Here is an 11284-nt window from a genome sequence, read left to right as displayed (position 1 = left end):
TATCCAGCTGCCCTCGGTTACGTAACACATTAGACCAAGGGCACCACGATGGCTGTCACCTTCTCCCCATGGACCTGGCTACACACTCCATAGCTGGGTCCCCCGTCGACTATTTTTCAAAATGGTTTTCAAAGTGGCAAGCACAAATATACTCCAGGGCTACTCAGTGGCTACATGCGCCAACCGTGGCTTCCTTCTTTCCTGAACTAGCAAGATGTATTTCCCCTCCCACTTAAAGACAGGAGATACCCAGCCTGCCCTTGACCCACGGACCTACAGGCAGACAGTCATGCCCAGACTGCTATGGCTTGGGGACTGCCACCTTGGATTTCTGGTTTATAGTGACAGGCACTACGGGGGGATCCCAGCACATTTCCATGGGAGCAGGAAATTTCCAAGGGGTCTTACTTTCTGGGAGGGAATCCAAACCTCCCCCAGTGGTGGGCTGGGAAGCACCAGATACCTTCTAGATAAAGTGGAGATGAGAGAGACCAATTGTGTTTCCTCACCGCCTGTGATATCCAGGCTCTTCATTTGCAGTGTGTTATTCAGGGGGTACAAGCGCTGGTCCCCGAAACCCTGAAACCAGTGATGCTCCAACACTCCACCAAATTAGCAGAAATGCTTTTGGCAGACCCCTTCCTCCTCTATATAAAATCAGCCTTTGCATGAATTTCCACGAGTCAGGATTCTTTCCAGTCAGTCACTCTGGTATCTTAACAGCTTGGTAAAGAAATGCAGCTTTTAATTGACAGGAAAAACAGCACACTGAAGTAGATATCTTGGTACAGATCCTTTTTATTGAGATTTATATAAGCAATTTACCAACACAGAAAACCAGTCTAGCAGCTCCAAAGTAACTGTAAAAACGGTGGTGCTAACTGATGGTGTGCCCCACACAGGGCAGGTGACCTTGCTGTGGAGCTGTATCTCCCGTGGGATGCTATTTCAGACGTGCACTAATAAGTGTATACTGAGAAGGGGTTATAAACCTTCCCTGCACAATAGATACAAAAAGAGATAGAACCAATGATAATTTTTCTAGGTACAATATCTAGATTTACAGTATCTAGTTCACTGGCTTCACTTTGTATAGCAATGCACAATAGAAAACGGATTTCTTTAAGGGTATTCTACTTTGCCAAGAATGTAGTAAATATGTTACTATATTGATGGCTATGAAAACAGACAGAGACAAATGAGTGAGGAGGCACGTTCTCTCACAGAGACAGGACTTCATTCTATTTCACATAAATCCTCAAGGGTCCATTCATATAAAGACCTCTTACAAAGTTTTAGTCATGCATGAGGGCGCTTACCTTTAAGACCCCATTTTCGAAACGATTTTGAAATAGTGACTGTGGGATCGGGGATGTCACACTCAAATGTGCTACTCCTAAAAGGAGTGTTTCTAAATGCACCTTGCCTTTTTGAAAGCATGAAGGTGGCCTTTCTATTTCGTGGTTGGGTAATCAGGTGCAATCATCAAATCTTAAGGCAATGGCAAGGCTGATGGTGGGGATTTCACACAATGAGGGGAATCAATGATGCTGTGCAGCTGTACCTCAGTCCTAAGGGATCACTAATAACATGGGAGGGGAGAGCTACCCGCCCCGCGCACACCGCGGCAGGGGCTCCTGGACAATACCGTGGCTTTAGAAACAAACCTAGGTTCCAAGGGAATTACACTGCAAAGTCTTACAGAAATGCTCTTACGAGATAGCCAGTCTAGAATAAAACCTTTGGGGTGCTTGTCAACAAGCAAGAAGCTTTCCAAAGAGGTAGATGAAAGCAGTATTTCACAACAAGCTTGCTGCCCGATGTGACGGAAGCCATGCACACGGCCCTCAGCATGGACCAGAAGATCAGCTGTTGAGAACCGTCCATGGTGGTGAGAAGAGATGTTGACCCACATTGCTATGTGCGTTATTTCAATTTTATTGTATTAAGAACAGGAAGGACTGCCATTTCTTTAAATAACAAACTATACAAATAAAAAGGAGCAGAAATAAAATGGAATGGTTTTGATGAAAACAAACTGATGGATTCAATAAATAATATAAAATGCTTTTGTGCTAAAATAGAACTCTTGTTTCTTATATATATATATAGTTCAGTGATCTTTACGCTATCCAGAAAGAGCCAAAGCTATTATAATTAAACATAGAAAAATTCCATTTAACAATAAAACTAAAAAAATGGCCAGTGTTGAGCTTATAACCCACACATAATATGTACATCATTTAATAAAATCAACTAAGAAAGTACATTTCAAGTTCTTTGTAATACAAATACACAATTGAGAATATTCCTCCATTCCCTGCCCTTACATCCAAGACATCTCATATTTAGGACAAAATTAAAAATGGAAGCATAGTTACCGGTTTTCAGAGATGACTTTGAGATGGTTAGATACCGGGGAGCTAACTCTACTATACAAAGCTGAGTTATTTCATTCTAAAATGAAGGATTTTTTTCCCTATATGTGTGTTTGATGAAATGCATATACTCTTAACATATTTTCTATAGGTTTTTTGTTTTTAATAAAGGCAATTTAAAATTTGGGGTCCGAAATTTCTCAATCAATGCTAACACAGCCAAGTCAAAAACACACCCCCACTGGGCCGGCTGTGGGAGCCTGCAGGAGCGGAAATCTCTGATAACTCTGCTAAAATAAAACAGCTACCTTAGTCTTCAGGGACAAAGAAAACATAAAGTTCATTATGGCTTGAGGAAGCCAAGGAGTACCATTTTAGAGTGGAAATGTCATTCATTCCATAGTACACTTTGTTAAAATGTGATCTGGATTTTTTTTTTTAAAAAATCATATTAATGGGAGGCCGAGGCGGGTGGATCACGAGGTCAAGAGATCGAGACCATCCTGGTCAACATGGTGAAACCCCGTCTCTACTAAAAATGCAAAAAATTAGCTGGGCATGGTGGCGCATGCCTGTAATCCCAGCTACTCGGGAGGCTGAGGCAGGAGAATTGCCTGAACCCAGGAGGCAGAGGTTCTGGTAAGCTGAGATCGAGCCATTGCACTCCAGCCTGGGTAACAAGAGCAAAACTCTGTCTCAAAAAAAAAATCATATTAACATGAATTTAAGTAATTATTTCAAGTCTCTCCAGTAAACTTTACATAGGAGGGAAAAAATCATGTTAAATCTCTAGGTAAAAATTTAACTGTTAGTTAATTACTTAAAAAAATTTTTTTTTTGTAGAGATGGGGTCTTGCTGTGTTGCCCAGGCTGGTAACTCACTGTTAGGGTGAGCAGGGCAGAACAGAAGGGGCCTGCTATTCTGAAAGATGTACTTGGATGTCAATGGATTTGTAACAATGTCCCAAATTGACCAAAGTGGTCATGCATTCACAGTGATCCAGACACCACCTCTCCACCTTGGGGGCTGCAAGATGCACATACAGTGTTTTGGAGATGGCCTGGTACTGCTTTAGCTCTGGGTCCCCTGTGCCCTCACAGAAGGGTGCCAGAGGGCAGGTAGAGGCAAAAGAACTTCTTCAGAAAGTCCTGATAGGCAGCAAATGGCTTCCAAACGAGTTCAGCAGCTCCATATTCAAAAACAGAGTGACCAAGTCTTAGAATAATTAGTGTAAGGAACAATCTCCTGTTATAGGGGAAAACCTCACCTATTTTAACTCAGTCATTTCCCTGGTGCTTTATGGTGTAATGACTTTTACCAGCAACTTCTTTCTTCCTTCGCCCCATTTCTACTATTGTTCTCTCTGTGACACCCGCCCAGCCTCCACCTGTCATCTCCCAACGAAGCCCAGATCATCTCCACAAGTCAACCCTCATTCGGGGTGGGGGTGTGAATTCATCAAGCATCTCTCTGAATGACCCAGAGGCACTTCCCTGAACATCTCCGAGACTTTGCTGCCTATGATTAAATCATACAAGACCACTCTTGTCTTCCACCAGCACTTTCAAAGCATCTCTACAGATTTACATCATGCGAGAAAGGCCAGATTCTGAAAAGGCTGTTTTCTTCTTGACATGTTAAAATTCTGAAACATCAGAAAAATCAATTCCACTGACAAGTAAAATGTGTTGAATTGGCCCAGCTACAAATTCGGAGTGAAATTGTAAAAAGCAGAGGAAAACCACTCTGGTCTTTTCAATCTAGTTAAATCCCTGTCGTCAATTGGTAAACAATACTTTGTAGATGGCCAATGTGGCCTTAAAAGATGTCTTAATATCCTTCTGGCACATGTCAGACCAGAACTCAAGCTGAGTCTTGCGTGTAACGAGCAGACTGTTGTTTGTTGCTGCTGCTGTCTTGAGCAGAATGCTTCCTTCCTTCCTTCGGGGCATCTTGCTGGGTATTTGGCCCCTTCTTTTTATACAGAGGCTTTGCAACTGTTATGTCAGTGAACGGACCCATCAGAGGCACGAGCACTTTGCATTCATGTTGAAATAATAAGCTGACTTGTAGGGGTTTTGTTGAAAGTCATATTTAAATATGACAAAGGAGGAAAACCAATGAGCCCCCCATGACATGAGGGGATACACGAACCAAAGAGAATGTTTTAGGTCAAAAATAATAAACCTGAATTCACAAAAGTTTTCAATTTATTCCATATGTATCTTACATAGCAGCTTAAAATAATCTGTTACTTATAGGCTTTGCTTTATTGATTCTTTTGAATCATGAAATCAAGACTTATTACAACATGATTTTGTAAAAATAAAATATCAACCTCAATGATTTTTCTCATCAATGTTAAAATATCCCAACCACAGAAATCTAAAATAATGAAAAAATGGGGGCTGAATTTTGTCCTTTCTAATGGTTGGAGTGTAAGAAGGGTGAACATCTAGGAATCATGTAACACTTGGAAAACCTTCTAAAACGTCCAAGTCCTATGGCTGGGCGTGGTTGGCTCACATCTCTAATTCCAGCATTTTGAGAGGCCAAGGGAGGAGGATCGCTTGAGCCCAAGAGTTCAAGACCATCCTGGGCAATATAGCAAGACCCCCGTCTCTACCCAAAAAATAGACTAGCCAAGAAAGGTGGCATGCCTCTGTAGCCCTGGCTACTCAGGAGGCTGAGGTGGGAGGACTGCTTGAACCTAGGAATTCATGGCTGAAAGTGAGCCACAATCATGCCACTGCTCTCCAGCCTGGGTGACAGAGCAAGGCCCTAACTCCCAAAATTAAAAAAATAAGTAACAGCCAAGTATCCCAAGATGTTTAACTGACTTCCCTTCTAGCCACGCAGGCACCAGGTGCAGGCACAGTGGTATCCTCTGTCTGTCACAGAAACACCCCCATCGCAACATGCTGGCAGAAGACAGGCCCCTCACGGATCCTCAAACCAGACCGCAATACAACTGGTGCCCACCCTCGGAAGCAGCTCAACCTAATCTCACAAAGTACGTTTAATAAATGACATCCAGATGCGCCAGCCTTATCATTACAAAGCAAATGTGAGCTGGGAAAGTGTCAAAGGCTACTTGGAGTAAGTCTGAGGGAAAAGGACTCTGAGGGTATTTTCCAATTCGTGTATCTTTTCTAAAAGAGAGATGAGGCTTATATTCTCTTAGAGCAAAAATTCTAGTTTTTGAAAGAGATGTGGATTGGCTCAATTTTAGAACAAGAATGGGAATAATCTTTCTCAATATGTTTGTGCAGCTCATGCCCTAGGTATGAGATATCAGACGCTAAGCCCAGGCCCTGGTGGAGTCAACAGGAGACCCTTTATCCTGGAGATATAGGACAGGCATGAGGCCCACTGCTCAATCAACTGCACGTGCTGAGAACCTACGAGCTTGAGATGCAGACAGGAATGGCACCAGTCACAGCTATAATTAACCAGGGCTGGAAAAACATTCACACTTTAAGAACAATGGCTTTTCTGCTTCTGGGGTGTGTGTGTGTGTGTGTGTGTGTGTGTGTGTGTTTAAACAGAATGTGAATACTATTCTTCCCTTTTAAATAAGGAGAATGCATATAAGCAGTACGTCCCTCCTGCCGTGTGTGTGTGTGTGTGTGTGTGTGTGCTTAAACAGAATGTGAATACTATTCTTCCCTTTTAAATAAGGAGAATGCATATAAGCAGTACGTCCCTCCTGCCGTGTGTGTGTGTGTGTGTGTGTGTGTGTGTGTGTGTTTAAACAGAATGTGAATACTATTCTTCCCTTTTAAATAAGGAGAATGCGTATAAGCAGCACGTCCCTCCTGCCGTGTGTGTGTGTGTGTGTGTGTTTAAACAGAATGTGAATACTATTCTTCCCTTTTAAATAAGGAGAATGCATATAAGCAGTACGTCCCTCCTGCCGTGTGTGTGTGTGTGTGTGTGTGTGTGTGTGTGTTTAAACAGAATGTGAATACTATTCTTCCCTTTTAAATAAGGAGAATGCATATAAGCAGTACGTCCCTCCTGCCGTGTGTGTGTGTGTGTGTGTGTGTGTGTTTAAACAGAATGTGAATACTATTCTTCCCTTTTAAATAAGGAGAATGCGTATAAGCAGCACGTCCCTCCTGCCGTGTGTGTGTGTGTGTGTGTGTGTGTTTAAACAGAATGTGAATACTATTCTTCCCTTTTAAATAAGGAGAATGCATATAAGCAGTACGTCCCTCCTGCCGTGTGTGTGTGTGTGTGTGTGTGTGTTTAAACAGAATGTGAATACTATTCTTCCCTTTTAAATAAGGAGAATGCATATAAGCAGTACGTCCCTCCTGCCGTGTGTGTGTGTGTGTGTGTGTGTTTAAACAGAATGTGAATACTATTCTTCCCTTTTAAATAAGGAGAATGCGTATAAGCAGTACGTCCCTCCTCCCACACTGGAAATAACAGATAGTAGAAATGTATGTTAATTTAAGCCCCTACTAGTAGTTGAGATAGACAACAAACCCCCACATTTTTTTTTTTTGCAAAGTAACTCTTATGAAACAAAGGACCCTTTCGGTAAATTGTCATCCAAACTCTCAAAATAACTGCATTAAAAAGTACTTCCTTTGCCCATGAAGACAGCACATAAGTATAAAAACAAAAATTTGGAACCACTAAAAATATCAAGGACAATTCTGATGTCAAGTTATTTATACTGTTAGTAAAGACATACACTAACACCACTCCGATAATGGGACAAATAGGTGGACTTGTCAAATGATTTCTTTCAAGACTGATGACACGGGGGGCTTCACTGATTCTCAACCCAGCATCTGTTTGGGGTTATCAATGGGTCCTGAAGGCAGGGGGAGAAAACAGACTTCATGGGGCAGATGCTGCTGGGACCCAGCAAAAAACCTTTATGTCCTGAGGTCCTCACTGCCGCACACCAGCCCAGTACAAAGCATCATTCATTCATGATGGATGGATGATGACGTGAAGGTCCATACACAGTTAAACCATTTTGACATATTCATTCTTCAGCATGTTTTCAATACAATTCATCTTAAATCATAGTCAGACGTAAAACAGACCTGCTTTTGCACACCCATTCCTGACATGTCTCCCAGGGTCAGGCAGAAGGAACCAGAAGGACTGTCACACAATTGCTAATCGTGGAGACCCGAGACCAACTCACCCACAAGTGTTCCTGCACACCAGGTACGGCTTGCTGGCTTGAGTGCACTGGACTCAAAGACTTTTGAAAAATGCTCTATGCCCCTGAAACCTAAAACTCCACTGCCTGTCCTTCAGAATCAGTGTCAATCTTTCCAACGATGGACGGATGAATGCCTTCAATGATTAGTTAATCATCTCCCATCCACTTGGAGATGACGTGTCTGTCATTCCCACCTGGCTGAGGGGGCCCCGGAACAGACTGGTCAGAGGCAGGGCAGTCATGTGGGTGCAGCTCCCAGAGGGAGATGAAAGGTCTTCAACTTTTAATATCGTCAGAAAATATCTTCAACTTTTAAGCCCAGGACAAGAAGTCAGTGGTGAGGTACACGAAAGAAACACACCGTGGCTCTCCCATCCCCCAGTAGTACGGAGCAGAGACCTAGAAAATCAGCAGTGAGTAGGGATAAGAGTTGGCAATGCTTGGGGCAATCTGTGACCTCACACTGAACATCTTCAAAGTCCAGCCTGGAAAGTCTTAGATGTGTTTGATATCAGACATAAAAATTCACGTGGTAAGTAGGAGTCACTTCAAGTTCTAGGTTCATAGGTACCAAAGTGTGTAGCAAAGAAAAAGAATTTTTATTTCTTCAGTAGTTTTGCCTGGAGACAGATGTGACAAGGCAGGGAGCTGGGCTGACCCCAAGCCGAAGCGTCCCGACTCCTCTTGGGAGCCTGGAGGAGTCCCAGTAGTGAATAGATCAGATGTCTCATCCTCATTCACCCCAAATGAATGAGGTGTGTCACCCCAAATGAGAGACTGGTGTGTCCTCCTCAAGGACCCTCCCTGTTGCTAGGTGCTAGAGGCCATTGCTGTTTCTGTGACAGAGGGATGGCTTTGAGAGCTCCACAGTGCTGGACCGAGGTTTGTTGAGGAACTTCGGGGCGCGACGCAGCAGTCGCTGGGCCTCCTTGAAGGTTTCGTTTAACTCCTTCTTCCACTGCACGAACTCTGGATCACTCTGAGTGGGAACACAAAGGCAGACATTGTGATGGGCTCACCCGTTTTGCCAACAGTGGTGGATGTCTCTATTGAATACCAGCATCCCTGGAACCCCTGGAGGAAGCACACCCCAGTGGCATTACTAGCTAATGGGTCAGGCCACCACCTTCTCTAGAACCTCTTGAAAAGAGCAGCAAAAGGCCACATGAAAACCCTTCATATGATTCCAGTACAATCCCACTCTGAGAATCACTGCCTTTAATTTGTTCAGAAATGACTTTTGATTTCTAAAACAACTGGAGCCTATAATAATATGGGGAAAAAGCTTTGACAAATTAAAATTTTTTTTAAATATATACTCATTTATATAATGTAGTCATGAGGTTAGTAAAAATAATTTTTTGCATCTAATACTTGTTGGTTGCTCTAAATAAGTTCTCTCCAACCACACACGTCCACTAGTACTCCAGTCACAAGCTGTCCGGAAATGAAATTTGTGATAGAATGCACCTTCGAGGAAAAGAGAGACGACATTTCCCTTAAGATGGCATTTCAGTTTGCCATTTTATAATTATCTAAATATATAAACCTTAACTTTAAACATGCTGAAAAATCTTCAAAGTTATAGAACAAATAAAATTCTAGGCCCCATTAAATACTGAGCAGATTTTCCAGATAGGGTAATCACATTATTTCATGTATGCCCTCCTGCCATTTTCTTTTCTTTTTTTTTTTTTGAGATGGAGTCTTGCTCTGTTGCCAGGCTGGAGTGCTATGGTGCAATCTCGGCTCACTGCAACCTCCGCCTCCTGGGTTCAAGCGATTCTTCCGCCTCAGCCTCTTGACTAGCTGGGACCACAGGCGCGTGCCACCACGCCTGGCTATGGCCAGGATGGTCTCGATCTCTTGACCTCGTGATCTGCCCACCTCAGCCTCCCGAAGTGCTGGGATTACAGGTGTGAGCCACCGCGCCCGGCCCTCCTGCCATCTTCTAATATTTCCCTTTTTCAAAAATAACGATTAGGCTGCGCACAGGGGCTCACTCCTGTAATCCCAGCACTTTGGGAGGCCGAGGCAGGTGGATCATGATTTCAGGAGTTCAAGACCAGCCTGGCCAACACAGTGAAACCCAGTCTCTACTAAAAATACAAAAATTAACTGGGTGTGATGGCAGGTGCCTGTAATCCCAACAACTTGGGAGGCTGAGGCAGGAGAATCACTTGTACCCGGGAGGTGGAGGTTGCAGTGAACCAAGATCGAGCCACTGCACTCTAGCCTGGGTGACAGAGCCAGACTCCGTCTCAAAAAAAAAAAAAAAATCAATTTGTTGAAAACCTTGTACACCTTGAGGCTTTCTTACTAAATTTATAAGTTGCAAGTGATAAAACATGGTGTAAGAAAATGTTTTATAGCCAGGCATCCAACTTTGCTGAATATGTAATTATTCTAACATTCACCTAACAAAAAACAAAAACTCACCTCACATTGCAAGACAAATTGCTTCCCTCCTTTTATTCTGAACAAAATGCATTTTTTGTCTTTAATTTGAGTTTCTTCCACAGAGAGAATCTGTTCCATTGTCAGTAAATTTTGCTAACCATAAAAACAGAAATTCAAAATTCAAATTATTTTGTGATTTCTTAGGTAGCAACACCAAAAACTACCAAAGTTAGAACAAGTAAAAAAAGAAAAGGCATCCATTTTTCTTTCTTTGATGATATTCCAGAAGTGAGGGCAGAATGGCTGTAAAGGAACACACACAAATCAACATTTCAAGGAAAACGGCAGAGAAAGCAACGTTTCGCTAAGGAAAAACAGCAATGCTGTTCTCTCCACACAGAACTGGTTTTGAATGATGATGAAACACAGGCATACTTGTATGGTACACTCCAATAAATTCTATCAATAAAGTTGTGAGGGGTCGGGCATGGTGGCTCAAGCCTATAATCCCAGCAGTTTGGGAGGCCGAGGCGAGTGGATCATGAGGTCAACAGATCGAGACCAGCCTTGTCAACATGGTGAAACCCCGTCTCTACTAAAAATACAAAAAATTAGCTGGGCATGGTGGCACATGCCTTTAATCCCAGCTACTCAGGAGGCTGAGGAGGGAGAATTGCTTGAACTCAGGAAGCGGAGGTTGCGGTGAGCCAAGATCGCACCATTGCACTCCAGCCTGGGTAACAAGAGCAAAACTCCATCTCAAAAACAAAACAAAACAAAAAAAAGCCTTGTGAGGAAGCAAGATGGCCACCTATGATTTCTGTGAGCCAAAGTTGTATAGCTCATTTTTAAGGCAGCAACTCAGCAAATGTTTAGTGATGTCAGCTTGCAAGCGAACAGCATTTTGATGGTATTCCAGTGATGTCATGAATAGAGATGGTTTCCTTAAAAGACTGTCAATACTAGCTCTATGGCATTACTGCTTAAGGTGAATGCTTAGGTCATGAATTCCTGACCATTTGATGTTTTTGTTTTTGTTTTTTTTAATATAAATACTCCAGGAATCTTGATTGAGAAACGATACCCTGATAGCCACTCAGGTTTTCTTTTTCCTTACCTAGACTTACAAATCTGCTTCTGCCTCTTATGTAGGTATTCAAACAGAACACTCGGTGTTGCATCTGTTAAAACCAAGCTCATTTATTGCATCCAATGTTAAACAAAGGTAAGTTTTTTTAAAGTTTTCAAACATCCTGAAAAGTGGGGTGATTTCTTTTTAATGTGCACAACAGTGACACGCCGGTGGGTAGCATA

General features: G+C 42.6%; 1 protein-coding gene across 1 annotated transcript in view; it reads right to left on the bottom strand.

Moving 5' to 3' along the window:
• Positions 1–780: 780 nt before the first annotated feature.
• The window catches only part of GRK3 (G protein-coupled receptor kinase 3), a 168588-nt gene continuing 158084 nt past the window's right edge, over positions 781–11284 (bottom strand). Inside the window, exons 20-21 of the mRNA XM_035256379.3 lie at positions 10010–10123; positions 781–8549 (exon numbers count right to left, since the gene is read on the bottom strand). Coding sequence (XP_035112270.1) covers positions 8388–8549; positions 10010–10123 — 276 coding nt within the window. The 3' untranslated portion in view covers positions 781–8387. The remainder of the gene's footprint in view (positions 8550–10009; positions 10124–11284) is intronic.

This window comes from Callithrix jacchus, chromosome 1 (assembly GCF_049354715.1).
Source record: "Callithrix jacchus isolate 240 chromosome 1, calJac240_pri, whole genome shotgun sequence".
NCBI lineage: Eukaryota > Metazoa > Chordata > Mammalia > Primates > Cebidae > Callithrix > Callithrix jacchus.
Note: the sequence above shows the minus strand (reverse complement) of the source record. Positions and strands in the feature narration are given on the sequence as shown.